The following is a 27,536-nucleotide window of genomic DNA, read 5'->3' as shown; positions in this document are numbered from 1 at the left end:
TTTCAAATGCAGAACTTAATCACTGCTCGAAATGCTTATGAAGTTCATGATAAGTGTCACTGTGAATGACTGTGGTATGCATTTGTAAGGTATTTGAATAGCATTTGTGCTTATTGCTTAGCTCAATACTCCTACTCATATATCTGAATTCTAGCATAAATATGTTCTCAGTATTTATTCTTTACTTAAATATTGATTAATTAAACTGTCCTTCAGAACTGGATGACAATTTGATTAGTCAGAAGATGATTTGCTCCCATCTTGCTCTTGTAAAAATAGCTGACTAACTGAACACAAGGATTTTAAACTAAAATCAGACTGTACTATTTTATGAAAAATTTGAATGCTATGAAAGCATAGTTAATAGTTGATGCAGCACTGAATTCCACCATTGTCTTAACATTGTGTGCTGCCCAAAACTTAAAATGTTCAGGTAATGATAAGGATGATCAGAGTGGAACAAATTTCAGCAGTCAATCTTCAGCCTGACAATGGTTCCACAATTTTATGGGATGGAAAATTTGGTAAGCTATAGCTGCATCTTCTGTAAAATACTCCTGAAATATCAAGTAAACATAGAAATAAAAGACGTTAAAACCCATTTTACAGAAAATGACTGAACTTGCATGAGCCTCAATATTTGTAACTCTGACACAACATTTGAATAGGCAGTACAAAATAAAGACTCCCATAGGGAATTCTTTCTGTTGAAAGAGGCTAAGAATAAAAGTGGGATGAAAGAAGTAATTTTTATTTTCAATTCCTCTAGAAAGAAAAAGATCAAATTGTGGTGAAAGCGAGACTTGGCAGAGTTCTGATTAAAGAAGAATAGGAGGATATTTTCTATAAACCTAATGTCAGTTACAACAATAAAGGAAACATACTGAAAAGCAGATAAAGATTAAAAAATATGCTTTTGCTAAAGGCTCTGCTTTGAACAATTAGGAGGAAAAAGATAGTGTAAGAGGAGGACCCTAGAGTCAAATTCATGAGATTATGGTATCGGAATTTCTAACATAATCAGCAGAAATTTATATCAAATGTGTTTTTTGGGAAGGAGCCACACTGAGATTAGTCTCTCATATTAGATTACAGTCTCCACTGCTTTGACTTTGTGCATTTGTACCTGCACAAAATGGGTATAAAGAGCTGATAGCAACAGAGGTTAGCAGAGAAATCTGAACTGTCGGCATTGCTACATGTTTGGCACACAAGTAATTTCTCGGGGTTTGAGGCAAAGAGCTCTGAAGTACTACTGGATGTACTTTACATTTTGGTTAGTGATCCTAACAAGCACAATTTAGCCCTTCTTTCCAACATGATTGTCTGAACTATATTCTATCTTTGAAAAGTCAGCTGACACTGACAATATCTCAGAAGTACTGTTAAGTGTTGCATTGATTCAGTCTAATTTTTAAAATAAAAATATGAAATTTGCCTTTGGAGAAAATATTTCATTTTCTACTTTAAAGGTAAGGAAATGGAACATAGGAGACATGAAATGATCAGCTGAGATAACATAGAATTTGAAACAGAACAAAGTTCAGATTTTCTGAAAACCAGAGGAGCGTGCAATATTTCACAGCTTCTGTGTTTCCCATAGTACTCACAGACACGAATGGTAGAACTCGAAATTTAATTGAAAAACATCAAGTCTCAGGTGGTGTGTATCAAGGCACAGATCTCATTCACAAATTGCCCATGCTCTCTTTTTAATTCAGGTACTTTAACTGGGATTTTACTCCTTTAAAAAAAAAGTCACACTGATAACATTAACAACTATTAGAGTCGTCGTGACAGGATGAAAATGACCTGGTGCCTAGAGATGGTATGAAATAGGGCTGTTCACGTGTCTGTTATCACAGATGAACCCCCACTAGACATATAGTGTACACCATGGCTGATCCACTAGTAGTGGGCATCAGCATCTGAGCTGCTAGAAGGAGAATTGCATCAATGGTTTGGTTACTGCTGGGTTACTGCTCATGCTATATGTCATTCACAACTCTAAAAAGATTATGAACTCAAAGGAAGTAGGAGCTATGACAGGCAAAGGAGGCCTGGAGTGCTAAACTCACTCTGCGTAATCCAGTGTTTATATACTTATAATGGTGTGTGAATTAGGGCTAAGAGAAACACCTTTTGTTAAAACTCAGTGAACTCTTCAGATAGAGAGCAAAACAAGGAAAGATGTGAATCATCCTGTAACTGGTTATGTTCAAAGCAACTTAAAGTTCGAAAAGTTGTTTCCCAAATTAGTATCTTAATTTTGTCTCATATTTTTTATTCTAAAAGTGAGTCCAATTCTGAAGTCAACATTGAGCAGGAACAGTTATCAAAAGAGATTAAAAAAGAATTACAGAACAGTAGAGACTCCTCAGTTACCTAATTAATGGTACCTACTGATATTCATTGTGATATCCAGTGATTTCTTTAATGCATTATGATAATGCAGATATTGGAAGAATTAATTGATCTGAATAGAGGGGGAACTAAAGATGACATTTAAGGAATAATACTGATAAAATTTCATTCATTTGCCTGAAGATGGGAATTTCTTCTACCAGGACATGTTAGAGAGTCCCCCACTTCACGTGACTGGAAAGATTGAGAAATATGTATGCTTTAAAAAAATCTGAAGACTACGTTGGGAAATGGAGCAGTTTGCTTTAGTAGGTCTTAATCTCAGATAATCCAAAATTTATGAAGAGACATATGAATTTCAGATTTGTTTAAATAAAATTTTTGACAACATTACATCGGAATATATGTTTAGTAATATGTAAATTTTAAAATATGCTAAAAAAAGAGACTTTCCCTTCACGGTACATCATTATAGAATGATATCTAGGAGGCACTGAGGCCAATATTATCTCAATGATGCTCAGTTTATATTGAGGAGTACAATTATAAGAGGCTACCACTTCTGGAAAGCAATTAAGACAATTGTGGTCATTCTGTCTATAGTAGTACAATAAACATGCCCAGAAATGTTCTTTGGCACTGAAGGCTGCTGGCACACAATAGCCTATGCCTGAACAAGCAAACTGTCTCAACCTTGAAAAGGAGGAGGCTGCACATAAATAGCTATCTGGGAGAAACCTTTGGAACAGCCCAATTCCTGCACCATGCCTGGGAACTGCTCTGGACAGTGCCCGTGGGCATGGACTGAAATCACACCAGGAAACATCACAACTGTTTTAGTGGCACATACAATTGTTTTGCAATGCACAGGAAGCTTCCCAGGCTGTGTTTAATTTGCAATACTATGCAAAAAAGATACTTTGTATGAGAAGATGAACAACGCTTGTACAAGTGACTGGGGCTACCATTCTGCATTACATTTCAATGAAACATGGGAAAAAGGAAATCTGAAAAAGTGCAAAAACTTTCCGTTAAAAAAATCTTGGTTGATGCCATTAAAAACCATTTGAATTATTTTATTTATCCTTGATTTATTTATTTCCCTCTAATGAGAACAAAGGAAATTAAGAATGATCATAAAAAAATTGGTGGAAGATAGATTTCTCCATAGTAATGCAGTGGGTTGGATGCTTTTATGAGAGGAAAAAAAAATCTAGTGCTTCCAAAAAAGATTAACATTCATCCTAAAAATTGTCCCAGAGTCAGGTGGGATAATCTGAGCTGCCTGTTTCCACAGATGTATCCTGAGTTTTGACATTCCTGAAATGCTATGTTCTGTCTCTGTTGCTTCACATTTTTTTTTTTTTTGACACTTGGAATAAGGAAAGAAGGGGACCAGTTGAGAAAATTATTATCTAGGCCAACAATTTAGGCTCCAATGGGTAGGTGGTATCTGTCTTCTGGAATATAGTCTCATGAACACATAAATATTTGATAAAAGGTACCCAGCAAGAAATTTCTTGGAACATACCACTCTCTGGTAATCAAGGAAGGAGTTTGGAACTCCAAAAAAGGTTAATCTCAGACATGAAAGGAAAGAAATCTAGTACCTTGTTCCTCACTAAATTATTCTACTGCAAGGGTCTACAAGAGAGAATGAACCTACTGCACAATCATTATTTTTCCTTACCCATTTATAAACCTTTTCTGTAGCTGAACTTACATGAAAAATCATCCTAAAATTTGGGTTGGCCAAATTTGTGCATTTTCTAATACATCATTTTTTGGGACAGAAAAAAATGTCCAATTTTTTCATCTATTGTAAGTAGTACAGTTGATTTATTTCAGGCCATTGGAAGAGGAGATAAGATATAGTACAAAATAGCAGTAGCACTGCTTTTTATGTACAGCAATGCATAAAAGCATTGCAAAATGAGCAATGATGGATAATGGAAATTTCCTGTTACAGTACTATCCTATCCTTTTTTGATTACAAATTCATTTAGGACTAGATAAACCAGGTAGTTTCATTAGGAGCAGCTATAACACATATTTGGCTCAGAAACTGCTGTTGTGGGGCCTAACAACTCTTGAGAAACTAAGAACCTACTTATGTTGGGTTTTTTCCCCTTTAACTTTAATATTAGAACTTTGACATTCTAATATGTTCAAAGTCAAAACATATATCCTGCCATATTTGCTTAGAGCAGTGACCATGAACTATTTTCGAATCCACTGTTTCCATTACTGGAAGACAGTCAGCTCACTTACGACTCTTTCAGCAGCACAGGAATAGTAACTAGCACAAAATAGTATAAAGAACTATACATGATAGTCAACAGCGAGAAAACTGGATAAAAATATCAGCAGTTCAGAAAATAAAGATAACACTTGCAAATTAATGCTAGTTAGGTGAAGGAAAATGTAGCAAATTTTAGAGGTGTGAAAAAGATATAATTTGGGACTTTACCCACAACAAGGAAGAAAGCCTGAGTGTCAATAAGATAACCTAAGTAGGTTAACCTAGTAGAAATGATGCTATAGACACGATGCTAAATTATCTCCTTGTTTTTTGGTATGATACATTACAGTGAGACAACAAGTGAGAAATCTGTGACCCTGACTGTGCTCCTCTGTCTTTGAACATGGGTTCATACAGCAGTGGTTCCTATCTGAAGATGTCAAAACCTTCTTGAAGCTCTTTCACTGATAGCAGGTAAAGCAGGTACAGTTGCCTTATGTAGTAACCTCTCTCTCAGTACTTTTAAGCAGTCATGTGTCTAAGTAATAACCTTAGTTTTTCCATTTTTTCTCATTTGTTTTCTGTATTCATCTATTGATCATCTACCTGTATTTCACATTTCACATGTTACATATTATTCGCATATTGTGAATATTATTATACTAACAAATTTATTTAATCCAATGTTGCTAAGTGTCTTTTAATTTGTTATCGGAAAAGTCTGTTTTATTTGAAATTTGGATTTGAATGTCCCTTGCATTCTTTTTATTATACAATTAAAGCCCAATAGTTATAGTAGATGACCATTTGAGGCATTTATTTGGGAATCAGAAAGTCTATAGTCTTGTGTAGGAACCCATGAGAGAGAGACAGCCTATCACACACAAAATGATGACTAGAAGTGTGAGTCAAGTTTTTTAAAATATCTAGGATATGTATAAATTGCATCATAAGGCATCTGTGGAACCCTTTCATGGGTGAGTGCCACCTTTTGCAATCAAATAGGAATTTGTTTGAATTCAAACTTAGCTATTAATGTAAGAAATGAACAGATGAAAATGAAACCAAACTGAAAAGAATTTTGTGCTGCAATGTGACAGAATGTGGCATAGTTCTGTCAGAAAAAAACCCAAAGTTTAATCCCAGAGTAAATGCCTCTCTAATTGAACATGGCAATACACACTGGAATGGCTACCATGCTCAGGATAAACAAACAATGAGGAATTAAGTTTGTGCTAAGCTCTCTTGTGATTTGAAAGATTTATGACTGGCACAGAAATTGCAATTCTAGATATAAACGGTTCATCAAAGACTGAGGTGGGCTTTGTTTTACTGTTCTAATGCAATAAATGAAGAATAAAATGTTACTAGTACTTAAAAGAATTGTAGCAGAAGTTTCTACAGAAAATAATTGTACTACTACCTATCTTTCTAGTGTTTTGTCATTATGCTGTCTTAGGTGCATCTTTGAATTTAAACATGGAAATGAAATATGGATGTTGCCATCTTCTTTCCAAATAAACCAGCAAAATTAAGTATTATTCAAGGTAAGTATAACAGGTATATATAACAGTCTTCTATCCCTCATCTCAGTGAGATTTAAGTGCTTAACTGTTCTCTGTATCTTTGATAACTACTTCCTGCATTTATAAAAAAACACCTTAGGAATGTCACATATTTGGTAATAGACAGTACACGAGACAGACTTTACATGAAGGTCTTAGAACAGTCCAGGCACTGGTCCTTTCCATATTAACTGTGATATCTATGTCTTTTCCCGGCTGTGTTGCAAATTTGGATATCATGGAAACCTCCACAATGGATAATGAACATTCTCGAAGCTCCAGAAGACGCAGCAACAATCCCGGCAAAGGATGTTACTGTGAACCTTTAGTTAGTGAAAAGAAGCTCAAATTTTGAAAGCCGAATGATATTGTAAGAAACAGGTATGTAGAATATTATTAGTGTGAGTGAGGTGTCTTAAATGCATCACTGTGTTTACATCTAGGTTAAGAATCTTCAAAATGCTTCCCCATCTCCAGGTTTAATTTTTCTATTAAAATATTTAATAGAAAATATTTTAACAGAAATACTAGGATTTCAGACTAAAAGAGAATTGTAGCAATCTTCTGCTCCTCTTGTAGAAATAATTTGAAGTTCTATAACCCAGCCTTGAACTTCTTAAAAATCTGCATCAGTTATGAACAAAACTGTTGTCCTCATGCTGTTCTGAATTATTCAGGAAAACAAAGCAAGGTATGCGTATGTGTGACTAATGCTGCAGCTGCAAGAAAACTGGCTATTTCCTGTATTAAAGCAGGATTCAAATTCACTTGCTTAGATATTAAATGTATTAATGTTAGGATCAGGATAATTTTATGGAGCTGCTGAGAACATCAGTGAGAACACTGCAGAAGAATGTGGGGAGAAAAGAAACTTGGGGAATGAATGATCTGGTCTTGCACTGACTTGTACTAAACCCCTGAGAGCTAGTGCATGATCACTGGGTTTCTGCTCAGAGACTGAGCTTTTTAGGTTTATAAGCATTAATCATAGGAATTATTCCAGACAATTTGGGCTTGAGGGAATTACAGAAATTCCACAATTATTCGACTGACTCCAGCTACTATTCAATTCCACCAACTTACAAAAAAACGTAGAAAGGCTAGTAATCTGCTATTTATCCATGTGAGATTCTCAGTGAATTGCAAATTCCTCTGGCTGCAGGCTAACTAACAATAAAAACATCTTGTGAGCTCAGGATCATCTACATTCCTTAGTACTTTTCAACGTACTGTTGTGCACATTTTACTGATATGAACATCTTTATCATTATTTTTAAGTGTACCTACAGGGTCACTGAAGCTAATGCTGTCTTCTAAACAGAGCTGCCATCCCACTTGAGAATATCTATTACTATAATCTTGTGAGGCTTTTTTTTCATCAAACAATACCATCACTGAGCTCATTCTGATTTGAGAAAATGCTTTGTTCGTTAAACACTTTCGTGCCACTGTCTTTTCTTCCTTTAGTCCCATCAGGCTTGCCCTGCATACAAAAGTCTTAATTATTGAATGCTAATTTCCTAACAGTTTCTTGCAGTGCATGAGGGCAAATTAGCTTGTCAAATTAGGAGCAAGCACCTTGGAAAGAAGAAGTTGAGTGTGGAGCAATTTTCTGCTCAATAAAGTATAGATCTACTTATTGTATTGTTCCTATCAGTGATATATCAGGGCTGACAAATTTACACATTAATTCTTGATACATTTGTTGCACTTGTTTAAAAAGATCAATTGCTCTCTCAATAGAACTTTTAAAATAAAAGAAAAATATGTTGCATTCTAGAACAAACTCTGACAAAGGGCCATACTTTCTTATTCTCAGGTCTGCAATATGATTGCTTCATAATTGGAAAAGAAACTGTATTCAGGCTAGAAAAAGTACTGCCAATACTTTTCATTTATCACAGGGTAAATGTGACCTAATTCAACAATCTGATTGTTAAGACCTGTGTGTTAGGACTCAGCTGTATTTTCACAAAAAACCCTCCAGCTGTAGTGGCACACAAACATTCAGAATTTGGGCACATTTTTTTGCTTCGTCTGAAGCAGGGGTATGATCAGCAAATTCATGAAGTCAGACATTTTGATAGAATGGAATATATTTAACAGAATACACTATATTTTAAACCTCTAGCCTTTCAAAAGCATCGAAAATGAGATTTTGCTTGTAATTTGTATATGAAACTATTACATTGAATGGATTATATATGCTCCCTCTGGTGGTTTACTTAATCCAGAGAAATGCTTTTTTTTGTTTGTTTGTATTTCAGTGGCTAAGGTACTGTGACCAATTTTAAAATAACAGCACACTACTGTCAGTTAAATACTGTTTGGATAAAACCAGCCTGAGTATAAACCAGCCAGTCTTCCTCCCATCTTTTAATTTGCAATGGAACTATGAAATATTTCTAAAGCAATTTAAACAAACAAACAAACAAACAAGCAAACAAAAACCCCACAACCTTAAAACTCAAGCAGTTAAAATGAGGAAGTATTTAAAAGTCAGCATTTTGAACCAACCTCAAGGCTTTATGATGGAGTGATTACATCAGTGGAGAAGGGAATGTCAGTGGATATTGCCCATTTGGAATTTTGTAGGGCCTCTGGCACAGTTCCCCACAACATCCCTCCTGAACCGGAGAGAGATACAGATTTGGTGGTTGGATGGTGTAGTGGATGAGGAACCGGTGAGATGTTTGCATCTAGAAAGTGGTGGTCAAAGGATCAATGTCCTGATGGAGACCGGTGACAAGAGATCCCTCAGGGGTCTGTACTGGGATCAGTGTTATTTAATATCCTCATCAATGCCACAGACAGTGGGGTCGAGTGCCATCTCAGAAGGTTTGCAGATGACACCAAGCTGAATGGAGTCAATGGTCTGCCTTTCCCAGCTCTTCAGTGGAATCCACAACCCCTGTTGTTGTGTCAGCTGTCCAACAAAAACTGAGGAAAATGTAGATATCCAAAAATAAGCTATGCATTTCTTATTTGGACTTAATTACTTTCTTTTGTAAATCCAGAGGCTTCTCTAGTCAGATAGAATAGTAATTATTTTTATGGTTTCATAAATTCTGTAGGGAAGGTGCTTTGCTCAGTTGATAAATATTTTAAGTTACATAAGGCTATTATAAATACTACAATATTTGAGTCAACACTTTTTTTAAATGAAAAGAGTTCTTGTCAATTGAGATATACAGACCAACAAACAAAAACCATAATCCTTTTCTTCTACCTAATACTTAAAATTTCCAGACATAAACTCACATTTGAAAGTTAACCAAACATGTTTCCAATTTCCTTCTAAAGGAAGAAGAACAAACAAGACATTTCAAACTTATCCAGAAGTTCAGAAGACAAGTAATAGGAATTTTTTACACCTCAGTTACCATAAGGGCACTATGGGAAACTGTCCATTTTTCAACTGTAGCATGTTTTCTTAAAAAAATGCAGGTGCCAAAAGAGTCTCCCTTCCCTACTTTCCAGCTAATCAGTGTGGAATGCAAAACAACTTGTTTCTTTATTACCTGCTTAGATGGGAATAGTGATTATCATAATAAAAGATGAGAAGTATCATGCCTTAAATCACATTACTGCTACCATTACCAGACACATTTCTGATTTTTCACTTTGCTCAGAACACATTCCATAAGCCCCAGCTATAACCTGTCCATTTACACAACTGGTGCTATTGTTGGCACACAGGATTAAGCACTGAAGTAAAATGCACCACAAATGGGATTCTTTCATTTTTTTTTTAGCTCAGGATTGCTTTAAGAGTATTAGAAGCTTTGGGAGCTGTGCATACACACAAGGGCAGTATGACTCCCTAAAGTGCATGGAATGTCCTGGCTCATCACTGCACTCAAAAAGTCCTGGAATTTTCACAGTCTTTCAGGGCACTTTTCAAACCAGGGGTTTGCACTCTGTGGGTCAACACCATAAACTGGTATGATTTCAAACCACATTATTCAGTGCGTACTCTGGAAAACTGAGACTCTTAAGGATAAAGTGCAAAATCTCACTTCTGTTTTAGACCCTGGCAAGTCCCCAGCAAGGCTGCCTGGAGAGCAGTGCCAGAAGTTAATCCTGAGTCTCCAGGCAGCCAGTGACTCAGGAGAGTGGAGCTGGTCTGAGCTGGAGACATGCAAGGAAGTTTCAGTGCTCAGCCTTACACACCTCCACAAGTAATGGCCCATTCTCCAGGGGTGACTTGTTTTCAGAGGATCAATATTCATTTATCTCCTGTGCCTCTGGGGGTTCTCTGAACACTGACAGACTGTTGTGTCAAGGCAGCGTCACTCTTAACTGAGTAGAGAAGCTTCATGGGGCTCCCATGGGGGATTTCAGTGCTGAGCCCTGCTTAGACTCATCTGAAGATTCTTTCTCATACAGTGTTGGACACTTAGAGATTTTTTGGTCCTAGATACTTAAATCCAGAATTTGCTTAAAAGTTGCTTTTAGTACTGCTAAAGCAGTAATGCTTTTAGTATTGCTAAAGCAGCTAAAAACTGCTTTTATTCTGTGTAACTTCCCTTGGAAACCTAAGTGAGTCTGCCAGCAAAGCATCCTTGTGGGACCCGATGTTAGACTTTTGGGTGCCCTTGGCACACGGCAGAATTTTGAGAATTAAAAATTTGTATATATGTACCAACACTGACAGCTGAGTAAAGCTATCATCTAAACTGTTTACAGCTCCTGCCCTTAGTACTACAGCACTCCAGTTCATTCCAGCGTTGGGGTGATGGTACCACACCAAACCTGACTGTTGTTGCAGGTACTGGGAGATGCTTTTATCCTGTACTGATGAAGTGAAGCATGAGACATTCATAGTCTGAGTCTCCAGCATGCACAGTTTGCAAGAATGTGCTCTTTGTCTGCTTATTTCTGAACACACTGAAATATAAGTTTCATTTCACTGCCTAAATCTGAGGCTTTCCTGAAGTTTATCAAAATAAAAACATCAATATCTAGGGAATCTTTATTCATGGGAAAATCAACCTGAAATATTTTCAAGGGAACTCATATTTCAGTATATGCAAGCAAGTTTTACAAATTGAACCTATAAAGTAACAGCAAGGTGGCCTTAAAGCTTCCAAAAACCTTCCTAGAAAATGACATCTCTGATGTGCAGGCAATACCAAGTGCCTAGAGTATATAAACATTTTCAGACACACAAGAAGATGATTTAAACAAATCTAATGCTAATGAATTCTCCCAATTTTTACAGGTCAGGAAGTCAGAGATAATGAAGGGCAAATGATCCACATTTCAGCCACTGGAGACCACCATGGGACAGATGCTAAAGTGTTCCAGGCATTTTATAGACATGGATACTTGTTCTGGAGAAAGTTAGAACACCATCTTATCTTACATATTTGTAGTTAATCTCCTTTTGAAGAGTTTTACTTCTGAAACAATTATGAAATATATGTAGTTCCAAAAGAAATCAGCTCCTAGGGGGATCCTCCATCTGCTGTAGTCAAAGGAAAATGATGAGCCTTTACTTCAGCCATGATAAAGTTGTGTGACACACATCATAATAGATTTCAGAGTAGATAAATTGATGACCCATATGAAAGAACTAATGGTGGTTTAAGCTTGTATAGAGTGAAGGAATAGAGGATTTGGCCCTCAGTCATATCCAAAATGAACCTGCCTCTCCAACCACTGCAGAGCTTGCACAGCAGCTGGGCTGAAGTTACTGGTAGGAAACAACCCATTGCTGTAGGATAAAGCTGTTTTCATTCCAACACAGATTGCCCACATGGGGGAGTAAAGTTTTTCTGCAATGGTCTCACTCATCAGTTTCCTTGTGCAGTTAAATATTTTGCATAAAGTTTTGGTTTTTTTTTTTTTTCCCCCCTAAAAAACTGTACTTTGCTGTGTGAATGATTCAATACGTGGATTAAATCTAATGCAAGGAAAAAAATGATATGCAAGACGGTGCTCCTGCTAGTAATGTTTCTCTGGCTAAACGGGGTAAAAGGTTCCTAAGAAAAAGGGTTGTGTTTCCCAATGGATATGTGTAGGCTTGTTACCCTCATGGAAGTCAGTCTGCTCGAGAATATCTCACTTTAGAGCACCAAAGTCCTACTGTAGCACCACAAAAAGAACATCTCTGTGTTCCAGGCATATCTGACCCTCACTACCTATCAGTGCCCTCAGAAGCAAACAGGCATTCTCCCTCTGCAGAAATCTGAGCGCTAGATCAGTCGAGAGATTATTGATACACTGAAAACCTGTCACTGCCTGTTCAAAGCCTTCTTCAGGCTTTTGCAACAAAGGCTAATTGGCTTCCCCACCCTGGGATTTGTCTACAGACCAGAGAGGGAGTTTTGGTTCCTCAACTCTTGGACCAGTGTGTCCAGTCAGATTTGCAACTGAGAAGCATTACTCAGGCATTGCTCCAAAGCATTCCTCCTACTTCAAAAAGCCCTATAAGCACAAATTTGAAAGTGGACTGTAAATATTAATTTCTTTGTCCTCTAGGCACTTCTGAAATGTCTAAGTTAATACTTCATGGAATGCTTTGCCCTTGATTTTATCCTACTGCAGCAGAGCAATGTGTATCGTAACAGGAGATAAAAGTCTCCATTGATTTACAAGGCTGGTGAGTGAAGAGCAGTGACATACAGAAAAAGTTGAAGGACTGTGAGGTAGGAATTAACAACTTTCCAACCTTTATGATTTTTAACCATGTTATTAGATTTTCTTGTTGAGAAAATGCTTCATCATCTCATGCAAAAGAGCATTATAACACAGCAAATTTATTTTTGGGGGGAACAAAACCACAATGTGGTACCGAAGCAAATGATTCTGAGCACTCCTTAGAACCAGACATTGCCACTAAGAATGGAATAACATTTTTTTATTTTGTATCTCTTGAAAATGAATATACATGCTGAGAAAGAACAAGGTAAAAAAGAGAGGCACTAGATTAGGAGTCCAGAGAGAGTATGCAGAACTGGTAGAAAATTTTCAAAGCTGAGACAGAATGATTCCTCATCACAATAATCCTACAGTGTAACCACATATATCTTCAGTTTTCACATTTTGGAAAGCAAGTTGCCTCTTTTCACAAAATATTTAACCATTTATTATTTCAGATCTCTTTCTCCATAGAGATGAAATAGTTGAAATTCTTCATTTCAGAAACTGGAGAAGAGTGGCCAAGAAAGACAACAAAGCCTGAAGCAGACATCCACCAAAACCATGTTTCCAGAGGAAACAGCAAGTTAACCGATCAGGTGTAAAATCCTGTATAAGGTGTTCTGGGGACTGGACCACAGCCGCTGGACCACAAAGAAACTGGTCTGATCTCACAGCTGGCCCTGCCTTGAGTGGGAGGTTAGTCTAGATGACCTTTTCCATTCTGAGCTATTTTATGACTCTATACACAATTCTCCATTTGCTAACACCTGAATGAATACTGTTCTTGATAGATAAAAAATTATGATATGACTTTTTAAAACTACTGAAAATCCCATGTAGAAGCATAGTCATAGTTTCCCTTTCAGTATCCATCCTTTTTCTAAGGAATCCTCTCCTGTTCCTGCTTTTGCTGGCAGTCAAACAATGTCCAAAGACAACCTGCATGAAGTGACAGTCTCACTTCTGTCAGTAATGGCCTAATTAATAGCAATAAAACTACTCAGTCTACCTGCTGCATCTTGTCAAAAGCACAAACATGCTGCAGAGTGGAGACAGCTGGTTTTGTAAAACAGTGCAGGACTACCTCACAGTAGGCTCATCTTTGATCTCCACGCGCCAAACAAAAAGCAAGGCTTTCTTTGTTCAAACTTTAATTGAATAGAAATAGACGTATTCAGACTGTGTATTTTTCAACAGTAAATTACACCTTGCCAGTTGTGAAGGGACAGCCACAAATGCTCCTAAATGAGCAGAAGGAAATACAATGTGGCAACATGCCTGGTTCTGCTCCTGCTAAAGGTGAAGGATAAAATTAATTCTCCACAGTGACTCTGTGCCTCAGTGAGCAAAACACATTTATCAGCAATTTCAGAACTCAGGAAACTTAGGTGTTTAGAAACTACAGAGAAACAAAAAAGATCAGAAGATTTGCCTGTTCTTCACAAGAGGTCTGGATTTTTCTCATATAAAAAACTCATAGAAGTGAATTTATCCAAATATGGCCACAAAGCAACAGGCCTTGCTCAAACCAAAGGCAACAGAAACTCGGTGCTGCAGCATCTATTGATGGAGGGAGAATGAAGCAATGCTGAAAGCAAGGAATTGGCTAAGGCAACCAAGAATTCATGCTGGCTTGGAACAGTTTTCTAGAAGTATTATTACTCTTGAATATATTTGGTATGTTTTCTATTACTTGATTTGCCTTAGCTCTAATTCCACTAAAAAGGCTTTTGCAAGATGAATGGGGAGCAGAGTTACTTTTTAAGTGAGTGACTACAGGAGTTGAAGCTTAAGAAAACATAAAAAAATGATCCCAATTTCCTAATTCTGTGCTGTTTCCTTCAGCTATTTACCAGTTCTTGAACATGATGTCAAAATATTGCACTATTTTAGAATGTTAATTACCGTTTCAGTATACATCCATTTCATACAAAGTATTTCTAAACCTAATCACTAGAGCTGAGGAGCCCAGCAACAATAAATATCCATTATAATACAGCATTTTGTTTCAGAGAACTGGGATTAAATTTGTCACGAAGGTCAGTCAAGGTCAGTGAGTGAAAAACTTTTTGAAAAGCTGCAGTTGCAGAGTTTCCATTTTTCTGGCTGTGCTTCAGCTGCTCCACAGTCTAAATCACTCCTGCCTGGATATGGCTGTCCCTGTACATGTGTCCCTGAGAGGCTGAGGAGACCCAATGCACCCCCTAAGTGTAATGACAGGTTAAAAAGGAAAGTACTCTGACTGTTTGGATGTCTGGGTCTCCCTGCTGTTATCAAGGAAGTTTTTACAGTTGCATTAACACCTTGCATCTCCATGGGTTTAAATTATTTTTGATGAAGTCAATTATGTAGGGTGAAAATATGATTTTTATTATGATCTCTTCTTCTTTTTCTACTTCAAAAAGATTTTAAAGTATGACTGAAGAAATAAGAACAAAACCTTAACTCCTGAGTCAACTGTTTTGACTATTTTTGTCTAATTGTTGAAATGAAATGTGACAGTGATGTGTTGCTGGTGATCACACTTGAGATTTATGTTCGTGTGAATGCATATATATAAACCCCAAATACAAAAACTTTTAATGCTGAATAACCTGTAGGCAATGGTTTTGGATAGCCTTTGAGCACAGCCTCATACCCACACAAAAAAAACCAAAACAAAACAAAACAAAACAAAACAAAAAAAAAACCCAAAAGAAAAGAAAAGAAATTATTTTCTCTACCTTTGGAGTTTACTGCACCAGCTGCAGTTGAAGCCAATCTGGGCAGTGACACAGGGACCACAGCTGGTAAACTGGAGACAAGCTGGGATGTAGATAAACATGGATTATTACATTAGTCTCATATATATTTCACATAAAAAGCACAAAAGAATACATCTTCTGATAATATTTATTCAGGAAGTCAGTAGGTTTAAACACATTAAAATAAGACCCTGAACCCGGCCTATTACAATGCTTTGCACAATTACATACACAAAAGTACATTTCATCTGTGTTATTCCATTTGTAAATGTATTCCTACTTCCACAACTGTTCATTCAGCTGCATTTCTAAATTTTTACCTTTTTGTTCAAAATTAAGTATTTCCTTATATCTCTTTCCTCCCTGGCTCCACTGTTCTTTGGTGTTGCTAACATTCAGACATAAGTAGGTAATAAGACAGACAAAAAATGTGCAAGAACTATAACTGGATTAAAAAAGAAGCAAAATAGATATATCTACTCTTTTTACAGTAGTACAGCTGGCAGTTAAAACCCTGAGATTTCTAAATGATTTAATTTTACCTTGGAAAAAAGAACCAGATGAACTGCAAAACATTTGGAGCCATTTGTTTGGGGATATGCCTTTGTGATGTGATGCGCAGTACACAGAAGAATTGATGTTTGCATTGCAAGCATGAAAACTGTTCTTTTTTTTCTTAAGGAAACACATTTAAAGGCAATATAATCATTCTTCTGAAAAAATGATTTGGCACAAATTTCATTCAAAACCTACTGGGAGCTATATACCTACAAACTAACTTGAGATACATGAGGATGAACTGGATAATGCGTCATCCGTATGGGAATCTAGGAGAGGATAAATTAATCTGTTTATGATTCCAAGTCCACAGATAAAACAAAATATTTGAAATTGTGTCTGTGTTGCTGGGAGGGAGAGGGAGATATATGCTTTCTAGATCTGGATCCTGCTTATGTAATGTTTTACTTACTTGGAAGAGGTATCATTTCGACAGCTGAGAGATTGGTAATTTTTGACATCTGTAGCTCCACCCTGTGGTATTCATAAATTGTTCTTCTGCGGACATCTAACAGGAAAGAAAAAAAGAAATCATATTTCTTTCTTTTGCAGTCTTTAGATTGTGAAAAATAGTGGATGCAATGAATGCAACCTGTTCCTTAGGTGCACATATGGCTATGATTTTTCTCAAGAATATATTTATAACTTTGAATATCACAAAATAACATGTAACGATAGATAGAGAATTTTTCAGTGGAGAAGCCCACAGAGCTGCCAGAAAAGGTAGTTCTCCTGGCAAAGAATTATGAAAATGCTGAGTGTGCTCTCGAGCATCTTAGTCATTGATTTAGGCAGAAATTCTAGCGAGTATACTGTCAGACATTTTAGGGTGTATTTCAGATGCTTGCTTTCCTAAGACATTTTACTCAGCTTACACACTTGAGAGAAATGCTTTATTTGCTCATTTTGTCAGATGTGCAAACAAAACTGGTTTCATTGTTTAATCAAACTTGTTAGCTGCAAGATGGCTCACATCTAAGTGTACTAGAATATATTTTCATATTATAACATTATATTAAAGAAGACAATCTTCCTAAACAGCCGTTATGCATAATCTTTACACAGGCTGACTGCACCTGAGTTTCTCAAAGCAGAAATTCAATTTAGTCAATGTACTGTTCTTAAGGGCTTTGAACTCACAAGCACCTGTAAGACCCAAGCACAAGATAAACGTGAAAAAAACACACACTGCTTCCCAGAACAATATCCTTTAAGGTGTTCTGAAAATTCCAGATTTTATACATACATTCGCAACATAGACTGGCAAGCGTGTATATTTGAAAATCAAAAGTACAACCTCTAACACCAATCTGACACAAAAATGACAGCTTTCTGGGTGTGCTGGTTTCATATTTATGTTCTTTTTGATGGTCTGCTAAACTAACTGAAATCAGAGCTAAATGCAACCACTGACCCTCTGCAATCATTCCAGAGAGGAATTAAGGGTCACCTACAAAGGACTAACAGGTTACTCAAGCCAGTGACCAGTCTGTGTCTATATGTAACAGAAGAGACTTGTAGACAGTCACAAACCCAGTCTTTAAAGGTCTTCTATGTTGCCAGTCCAATATGGATTAGGGCACAACTTGCTGCTTGAGGAAGCAGCTTTTCTGCCCTCTCCTACCTCATTAGCTCTCAGGGACAAGTAGGCAGTATCTTGCTTTCAGAAAAGAATGTTTCTATTTAGCTCCAAATCAGCACCATTACCAACTACTTCTTGCAATTTATTTGAAGCTTTGCTATGACTTCACCCCTCCTGACAGCAGAAACCTCTTTCAGTATGAAATGAACCTGTAATTGAACTAGTTTTCTATGTTACCTACAAGGTCATTCTGACTAGCTAAAAGATGGATATGGGCAGGTGCCAAACTTTACCCCAATAAATGCCTTAGCCATGTCCTTCAGACCCACTGGACAGAAAGAGTTTTCAAGACCAAGCTAATTGTCTGCTGGGGTAGGGAAAATCTCTTGCCAGCTGCAAGGGGTTTATGCTCAGAGGATGGTCAGTCTCCTAAAAGCCCAATCAGAGTGATTGTAAAATGTCTTTGAGCTGAGTTCCTGCCAAGGCTGAAGGCTGTAATTTGCCTCCACAGAAATTTTTAACATTCTGTCCAAAAAAAAAAAAAAAAAAAAAAAAAAAAAAAAAAGGAAGTGAATACATAGAGTGCTGGGTGTCCACATATTACTTGAACTGCACCTCATCAATACTGGTACAGACTGGCATACTATAATCCTGTTAACGCTGAACCTTTCTTAACAGGCTCCTTACAGGGCTTACAAGAAATAAGGAGCTTCTGGCTTTCCAAAGACTCAGTAGGAATCAGAGATTCAGGGCATATGCACTTTTACATCACCGAGTGCATGAAATTTCTGAAAAACACTACTTTTAAGAGAATTAAGTGTGGTTTATATATATATATATATATATATATATATATATATATAAAAATCTAATACTGTGTATTTCAGCATGACTGTTAATTCCATTAAATCCCACTGCCTGACAGACTCAAGTTTGATCTTTTTCTTCGGAAAGATGACTGTGTCAACCTCAGGTGGTGAGTTTGCATATGAGGCATCTATCTTCAGCACAGAGAGGTATTTGCATAGTCACCTTCTAACATCTTTATATATACTTGCAGACAGGTGGTTAGAAACGTCAGCATTCAATTTTATCTGCCTGACTAGGCAGGATAGAAAAACACGCAGGCCTAGATTCTTTCAGAAGCATAACTTAAACATGCCATGCTTAGATATTTAAAATGCACATTTCTCTCCCTATTTTGAATTGTGAGCCGATTTCCCTTAACAAAATTGGTTAAAAAAACTAAGCACAACAGGACAAACAGGAAAATGAATACTCTTCCCTCATGCTTTCCCCCTAACCTCTTCACACACTCCTGCTTCAACCCAGGACAGGTGTTGCATTTCATTCAGGTGGTATTTGTTCTTTGACTTAAGCTTTCTATTTAGCTCTTTAACAAAAAAGTACTAGTGCAGAAGCACAAAGAGCTTATGAGCCCATGTATACTCAGCACAGACCTTAACATGGCAAGAACTAGTGAAATAATTTGATGCGGTAACAGATAAATATTTAAGCAGCCTGTGCAGATATTTTGCAATAAAGAAATACTACATCAAGTCTAGCAGAGAAGGGAGGAATGGAAAAGGACTTTTGTATGCTTTTGAAGTACCATTCCTGTTTCTGAATTTCAAAAAATGTTTATAGTCTTCTCCTAGTCACAAAAATATTTCACATTTCTACACGTCTGGGTTTCTCAAACACTTTTAAACTAAATGGTATAACTTTAAATATATTTTTTATTAACAGACTATATTTTTTTATACTTGGTTTAATACACAGTATGATTCAGATTGTTTTTTGGTTTGTTTTCATGGCATGCGCTTGTGCTATCTTTGAACACACGCCAAAGGTACAGTCCCAGCAGAAAAACCTGAAGAAAACACTAGCTACTTGAGGTAAAGAACATGTTCCTCATTGATTGAAAGAGATAACATGGGGGTCAGAAGGCCATTTGAAAGAATCCTTTCAAGGGATTAAGCAATGGATTGGTAAATTATAAATGTGCAAGATTCTGCTGTGGCAAAATAAATATATGTAGTTTTATCACAGTAGTATTTAAATAAATAATGGAATATAAGTATTCTATGAAACAGAACTGCAAGCATTGACTAAAAGTACTCAGTCGGGAGAGTACTCTGGAGGGCGAGCAGTGCCAGGAGAGCACCAAGGATTTCTTAACATGTCTGAAGGGACAGTAGTTCAGAAGAAACCATTCTAAATATGTGTCTGACAGATGCAAAATCTCTCTGTATCTTTTCCATTACATAATCACTTTACCTCATACACCATTCCTCAGCTAAAACCTGCAATACAGTGAAATGTGAAAATACTGGAGAAGTCACTCTGAGTTTTTAAATGATATGCTCACACAAATAAAGGCCTTTTTCAGGGAAAGATTTCTAGGGCATACGGATTGGCCATATACCCAGAAATAACTGCTAAATAAGGCCATACGTATACACACAGACATACTTTTAAGTCTTGCTGACAGAAAAAACACAAATGGTAAGAGGGTTCATTTGATTATGCAGATGTCAGTTTGAAGTAAACAATTTATGAAACATATCCAACAAGCTGCAAGCAATTTGTGGAAAATATAAGGCATAGAAAAGGGAGGGGCACAGCTGCTGTGTTATACAGACACTGGCTTTGCTTGGCAGGGACCTTGTTTAACATCACTGGCTGTATAAAACCTGTCAACTTGGTATGTCTGATTGCTGTCAACATAAAAGGTAAAGGAATCAGAATGTCAAAGCATCTGTCCTTTAATGGCTTTATATTGCTAAACTTATCAATATTAATTAAATAATTCTTGAGTCACTGACACTGCCTATAATCCAAATACGTCCATAATTGCTCCACTGAATATAACACACATCTTAATCTAGATAAAAATTCAGATTCCCGAATTGTTTTATCATTCTCTTAAAAATTACTAAAAAAATCCTTATAAACCTGGGAGCTGCACCTCAAAGATGTATGATCTGTGAACAAGCAAACCAGTGAAGTAGGCTCTGAAAATATTTTTAGCAACAATGTACTAAGAGCTGTTCTGCCCCAATAGTCTGTGCCTAGCACACATGATTTACTTTGAAACTCTCCATGTCCTTCCAGATTTGCCCCAATACCTGTTGCCAGCCAAGAAGCACCTAGTACAGGATCTAGGTGTGAAAAACTTGCTTTATTCCCCAACCCCACCATGTAACAAACTGCCTCACTCTGAGATCTGTCTGTGGCCAGTTATGTGAATTTTTAAACTTGGATCAACTTGTACTACTCCTGGAATATTATCATTCTACTAAAGATCGACAGCATGCTCCTGAGTCAGACATCTAGTGCAAGGAACCCATCTGCCTGCATAAACCCTTTTGGACCATCAGACAAACATGCAGGGCTAGAGCAGCTGGCTCTGTGGGATTAGTTACACTACTGTAAAGAAGAATAAATACTATGATTTTAGAGTGATAACTTTAGGGTCCATTTTGCACAGAGGTAAATGATAATACTACCAGTAAGGCAGCAGGAAATCAGACTTGTGATTTCCCAAGTGCTGCTGCACCTTTATATAATAGATATCAGAGCATAAACGGCCAGTGGTGTTTTACCCTTCAAGAAGGTAATCCTAAAGTTCTTTGAGGGGCTTCATAGCTGTAAACAAAATGGTGAGACATCTTGAGCAAACATTTACAACATGCAGAGTTGTCACTTAATTATATGCTTGAGTTACACTACATATTGAGTGACACTAATTGCACTGAAGCTGGAATATTACTAAGACATAGCTCAGCTACAATTTCATTTCTGTACACAGTGTTGTTGAATAATTTCAGTGTAATTAAATGTTAGAGTTGTCAAGGCACAGATTTTCTAAAAGAGCTGCATCTAATACAGTAGAGGCCAAAATCACAAAGAAGTATGTCTCATTGTGGAGGCAAACCTACTACCTGTGATCTCTGAGTGCAAGACTGGTAATTCACTGTGTAGATCCCCTGAATCTGGCACTCTCTCATTTGACAGTGTATTTCATGGTTTTGTGAAGAACAATATGGGAAGGGTCTCTGGTGGAGTTTTTATTGCTAAAATACAAAAGTGGCAGGAAATGTTTTTTCATTTCTTCTTGCACAACAAAAAGTTAATTGAAAGACAATAGGGAAGAGCACTGAAAAAAAGGAGAGAAACACAGCAATCCTAAAGGAGAGGAAAAACGGAGGGGAAGAAAGATGGTCATGAAGTTCAAGACAGATCTTGGGAGTCTGCAGAAGGGAGAGCAAAGGACAGCACAGGCAAGTGAAAGAAAGACCAAAGACAGAATGACAAGGATGGCAAAGAAATAAACAAGAAGTGAAAGGGAACTGGATAGAGAAGGTGGGCAGTGAAGGTGTTTAAAAAAGACTTGCTGGAGGAATATGTAAAGCTCCCAGATCTGTCATCACCAATCATGTTTCTAGCTGGAAACATACATGAAACTTTCTCACTGTGTTTGTTACAAAAGAAAAACTAGTTACTGTGCAAGTGTTCAACATGTCTGAAGAAGAGGAATTCAGGATGGTCACTCTAACCTATACATAAGAAGCTGAGCACCCGAGCCTGGGACTTCATTTGAATTACCTGGAAAGAGCTGAAACTATTCCTGTGAAATTAATCAAAGGACTTTGTTTGCCATTTTGCTGTCATATAAATCTCAGAATTATCAGGTTAACCTTTGTGTCGATCAGAAACTTACTCCCCTTAACGCATTACCATTCATTCCAAAACACCACTAGAGTATATACAGGGATCTCTATATCTAGATATAAAATAGTGGCTAATCTGAAATAATATAATTGTAAGTGGAAAATAAAGGCATGGTCTATAAGCAAGAAGTACTAGCAGATCAAAGAAATATACCAAACACAAAACAGCCAGAAAACCAGCTGCCAATATCCCATCTCCATGCTCTAACTCTTAAAGGTGAACAAGTGTATGTACCTGTATGCTTTTAGGGGCAGATAAAAGGGGTATTACTGCAAAGCCTTTACATGAAGAACTATATAAATAAAAACAGGTATGATATTCTCAAGTTCCTCCATTTAAAAAAGTTCAGAAAACCATTCCTTTTAGCTCTTGGGTCTTCAAAATACTTTTCAGCACTCATTAAAATGCACTTTTGAATTGAAATGGCTGATCAAAAAGCATGTTTTGCTCTCCTCAGAATGAAATAGGTTTGCCCGGCTTTTGAACTCACCTTTCAGAAGAATAAAAAAGTTATTATCAATAGTTTGGACAGTACATGTGAAAAAAAATCTGATAAATAGTTAGCTCTAAATCTTCTGAAATTACTTTCATAAACTAGGTCTGGTATATGGAAATTTTAGAATACTGAGCACACAAAAGGCACCAAAGACCTTTAGTATTTTTAAAAATTGAGGGAATATATTTGTTCGAACAGGCTTGTGTTGCTCTTAGTGACACTTTCCTTTTCAAATGCACAATATATAGAAAAAGAACTGACAGAGCTCAAACATGAAGCAGTAGAGTTAGGAGTGGGTTTTTTGGTATTATTTGAGCGGGATGTTTTTGGCTTTTTAATTTTTTTTTTTAATAATTAGCCATGAACATAAAGGGAGACTGGGTTCTTTTGATGGAAAAATCTTTGATAAGGTGGAAAGCTAGAACTAGTAGTTATACTTTTTTGCCTTCTTTTGGGACAAACAACAATTTATATTCTTCCATTGTCTTAAGAAGCCAACAAATAAAGTAAAACAACAATTCTATCATATCACTTTTTCAGTAATTGACTAGAGCCATAGCTGATTTAATACCTCTGAAAAACAAAAATTCAAGAACATGCATCTTTTAAGAGCATCTCATACTGGCTTTCTATGGACTGACATTATTTACCACTTCTGTCAAGGTGCTGTTATATTGCCTGTACTCATCAATATAAACCTATTTCATTGAGCACACAATTCAGCTTCAGGAAAATCTAATGTGAAATTATGGTTGTCTTGATTAATATTAGCTCTAGTGTAAGCTGCAATTTAGCAAAACTAATCATGAATTACCACTACCCACAGAACTGGTAGTTAGGGGCAAAAGCAATGCATTGTAAACAGCAATACATTAATAATGCTCTCAAAGCTGCTGTAGCAGTGGCACATTTTATACTCCTTACCCACATTATAGTTTCACTTCTGTTAGCAGAAACTGTCATGTGAAAAAAAAAAGATATTCTAAAACCAGAATACTAGTAACTGCATTCATCAAAACCAATATTATTTATTGGTAGTAAAACAAGGTGCTTGTCTGAAATATTTCTACAAAAAGAAACATTCAGACTTGAATAAAAACTCACGTCTACCATATATTTTACATACAAAATACATAAATCTAATACAATCTTTAGTGTTGTTTGATTATGGAGGCACAACGTCAAAAGATACCATCCTGTTGCATCTCCTGGATAGAATTTCTCTGTGACTATTCTCATAAATCATTTGCATAAATCAATCAACCTTATTTCCACCTGAATCCATATTTGGAGTTCCTACAAGCTAAAGATTCAGAAATATTCAGATGATTTGCTTGCAAATATCACTTACAATGACTGAAATTTGTTGCCTAGTTTCATTTGTTCTTAAACACTCAAAACCAACCCATGCAAACATAGGCACATCACAGCTACCTATCATACTTCAGAAACAAATTTCTTGTCTCTTGAGTGAAATCTTGGCATGCCAACATCCTTCACTCTACTCTGAACTCACAAGTAACAAATAGTACTGAAATTTTCCATATTACCCATGACAGGACATATAAGACATAGGGTTGATGCTCCCTCATGTTAAGGACAGTTTTCTACGTGATGAGGAGATAGGATGAGCTGAGAGGCCAAATAGCACTAGCTTTTACAGTGTCAGCCGCATCTGCTGTCTGTCTTAAAACTGGGCTGGATCAGGTTAGTCCCTGTGAGCACCGAAGGTCTGCTAGAGCTCACTTTAGGGGAATATGCCTGGATTCAGTCCTAGGAGCTTGGTTCAAGAACAGCTCCTTCCATCTACACCCTGCTATCAGGGCTTCATCGAAAACTGATCTTAGTAAATTTTCTCCAAATATGTAAGTAAACCCAGTAGACTTGAAAAGTGAACATATTCTCTAATGGCTAAAGAACCTCAAAGGGTTCTGTACACAGTACATTAAAGCATTGAGAAAGTCACACCTGATTTCCTACTGCTTTTTTTAGTGAAGCCATACAAAATATAACTAAAGCCAGACAAAACTAAATGCCACTTCAATACTGCTGCCATGACTATGTGAGCTCAAGATGTTATTTAATAAATACATCTCCTCTTCTTTCCTCTCACTAAAATGTGTACATTAATTTGAAGTACAGAATAAACTATCAAGAGCTTTCAGCCTGGATATTTTTGGATATAGATTGATTTTTCTTTACTATAGATATGAAAGCATAGTTCCAGATAAAGTATTTATGTAAAATCAAATTGAGCCAGTTGAGAGTTTAATTTGACTGGCCATTTAATTTTATTTACTTAAGTTATCAGCTCAAAAGAAACAATGACAGGAAAAGACATATTGGGAATTATTAAGCAAATAAAATTACACTTGAATTAACAAGCTGAAATTAGCTAAGTGATTTGTTGTGCAGCTAATCATCCTTGATGAAATCAGCTTATACTAATTTCCCAGCCTCCAAACCATTAGCACCACTGCTATTCTACATACTGGGAATTTGCTGGATCCTGTGCACGACCACAAATGCATCTGAAAGTCCCACTTTCACTGGGTGGTTGGTTGAACTTATCTGTGTCACAGCAACAGGAATCTAAAAGACAAAACAGGAAGATATTATTGAAATATGGAACTAGAAAAAAAGACTAAAAATAAAAAGCACCACCAAAATGAACATTTAACCAGTGTCACTTAAAAGTCCTGGATAAATATTTTATACTATATAGTACAATAGAGTCGAGAATTTTTTGAAGACAGAAATTACTGGTTTAGTTTGTATTTTATCTCAGCTTTCTTTGCATTGTTTTCACACAAACCCTTACAGGTAGAACTATTTTCAGTGACAAAGCATAAGAGGGTAGTAATTTACAGTATTTTATTTCCCTCAGCTGAAGAAAAAGTAGGATGATGTGCCAGTACGCTCAACGACAAGGAGGCAATACCTCCTGTCTACTGTTGAACACAAAAACTGTGAAAGTTTAGCTTGGGATGAACATTTTAAATACAGGTCAGTTAATATACACTGAAAACTGTGTGAATTTTTATGTGCAAAGAACTCTGAGAGAATCATAATAATATTTAATATGTTCTCAAATAGCAGGAAAAAAGTGCTGCGATAAACATGGAAAGTTCCAGATGCTCAATTGCCAATATCTAGAGGAAGAAATGAAAAAATGTAGATAGTCATAGACCATTCCAGCTTTTTACCGAGCTATTGACACTGGGTAACATGGTTGCATGAAAACAAATGTCATGTTTGATTTCATTCTTGGGATGAGATTGCAGCTTTGGCTGATCCTTGTATAGATGTTGCAGGACTAAAATTTTTTAAGATGTTTGATTTAGTGACATGTAGCATTTCTGCAATACTAATATAGTTAACTAGATTGGCTGATCACAAAAAGCAGCCCTCACTAAAGGAGCAGCTCAGACTGACACTGTGTCTTTACAGCATTCAAAGCTTCCATCCAAGACCGAGAAGGAAACATAAATTTACTGCCTAGCAGTTCTCCAGATGGCACTAGCAGAGTAAAAATAATGAAATGCCTGGATCAATTAGCAAGGTTAGACAGTGCAAAAAAATACAAAGATATAATACAGACAAAAAAGAGTGCAAGGTAGACCATGGGGACCATGGTGTAGAAAGCAGCAGGTCTGGAAGGAATCTCGGTATTGTAGTGGATGAACAACTCCAGCAGTCAGAGGGACATCTCAGGAAGAAAACTTAATTGATATGATATTTGGTTACACAAACATTCTGAAATACAGGCTGGATGTGGGCTGACTGTTTTATTTGCACCTGAAAATCAGATCATTGCTGATACATTCCACAGATTTTGAGAGGACATATTTCTTAAATAGATGCCAAAAAAATTAAGAGAAGGAAGATTAAAAGAGCCATAAAAATATTTTTTTAACTTCTCCAGTTCTCAAATGCTATTAACAGAAGTGTTAAAGGGTTCTATCCATTTGACTTCTGGATGAAATACTGAAAAGTTGGTTAGGCTACCACAAGCAAATACTATGAGAGACAGAAATTACCCAGGGGCTAAAGAGTTTTTTATTCTAGCACAGAAAGATATAACCAGAAGTTCAGGCGAGTACCTTAGGAGTACGATAAGCCCCAGCTTTCTACGAGCAATTATGACTTACTACCAGTTTCTGCTTTCAGATATCTTATATTTGAGTATCTTATTTTTCAAAGCTGCCCTTCAGTCAACCAGAAATTTCTAGGCTGAAGACAGATAGAACTGAATCAACTGTAAGAAACAAAGTATTAGTTTAGCTAACCTAATGTCTTGCTCTGGCTTTACTTATGTAAAAATACAAAAATTATATAGTTGCCCAGTATTTTTCACATAGAAAAATGCTGAAGTAAAAAGCTGGTTATCCCTCCAGTACCCAAGGATTCAGTTCTGTCTATGTGACAATTAATAGCATGAATTCTGGCATTAGATTTAAATATTAGCAGTTCTCCTTGTTCCCAAAATACATTTTTGTTTTGCTTTCTCTCGATTACACTGGTAAGTAAGTTCTGGTGTATTAAACATTGTCATAAATTTCCATTCCTTTTCCTTAACTTAGTGACTGTTTTTTGGGGG

General features: G+C 36.6%; 1 protein-coding gene across 2 annotated transcripts in view; it reads right to left on the bottom strand.

Moving 5' to 3' along the window:
• Positions 1-27,536, bottom strand: part of PLXDC2 (plexin domain containing 2) — a 259,764-nt gene that overhangs the window by 36,514 nt on the left and 195,714 nt on the right. For both annotated transcript variants that reach the window (XM_066198866.1, XM_066198875.1), the window contains exons 7-9: positions 25,429-25,528; positions 16,534-16,629; positions 15,543-15,624 (exon numbers count right to left, since the gene is read on the bottom strand). In XM_066198866.1, the coding sequence (XP_066054963.1) occupies positions 15,543-15,624; positions 16,534-16,629; positions 25,429-25,528 (278 nt within the window). The remainder of the gene's footprint in view (positions 1-15,542; positions 15,625-16,533; positions 16,630-25,428; positions 25,529-27,536) is intronic.

The sequence above is a fragment of the Chamaea fasciata genome, unplaced genomic scaffold, assembly GCF_029207755.1.
Source record: "Chamaea fasciata isolate MVZ Bird 193981 ecotype frontalis unplaced genomic scaffold, bChaFas1.0.hap1 SCAF_1, whole genome shotgun sequence".
Lineage (NCBI taxonomy): Eukaryota > Metazoa > Chordata > Aves > Passeriformes > Sylviidae > Chamaea > Chamaea fasciata.
This window is presented reverse-complemented; position numbering and strand designations above follow the sequence as displayed.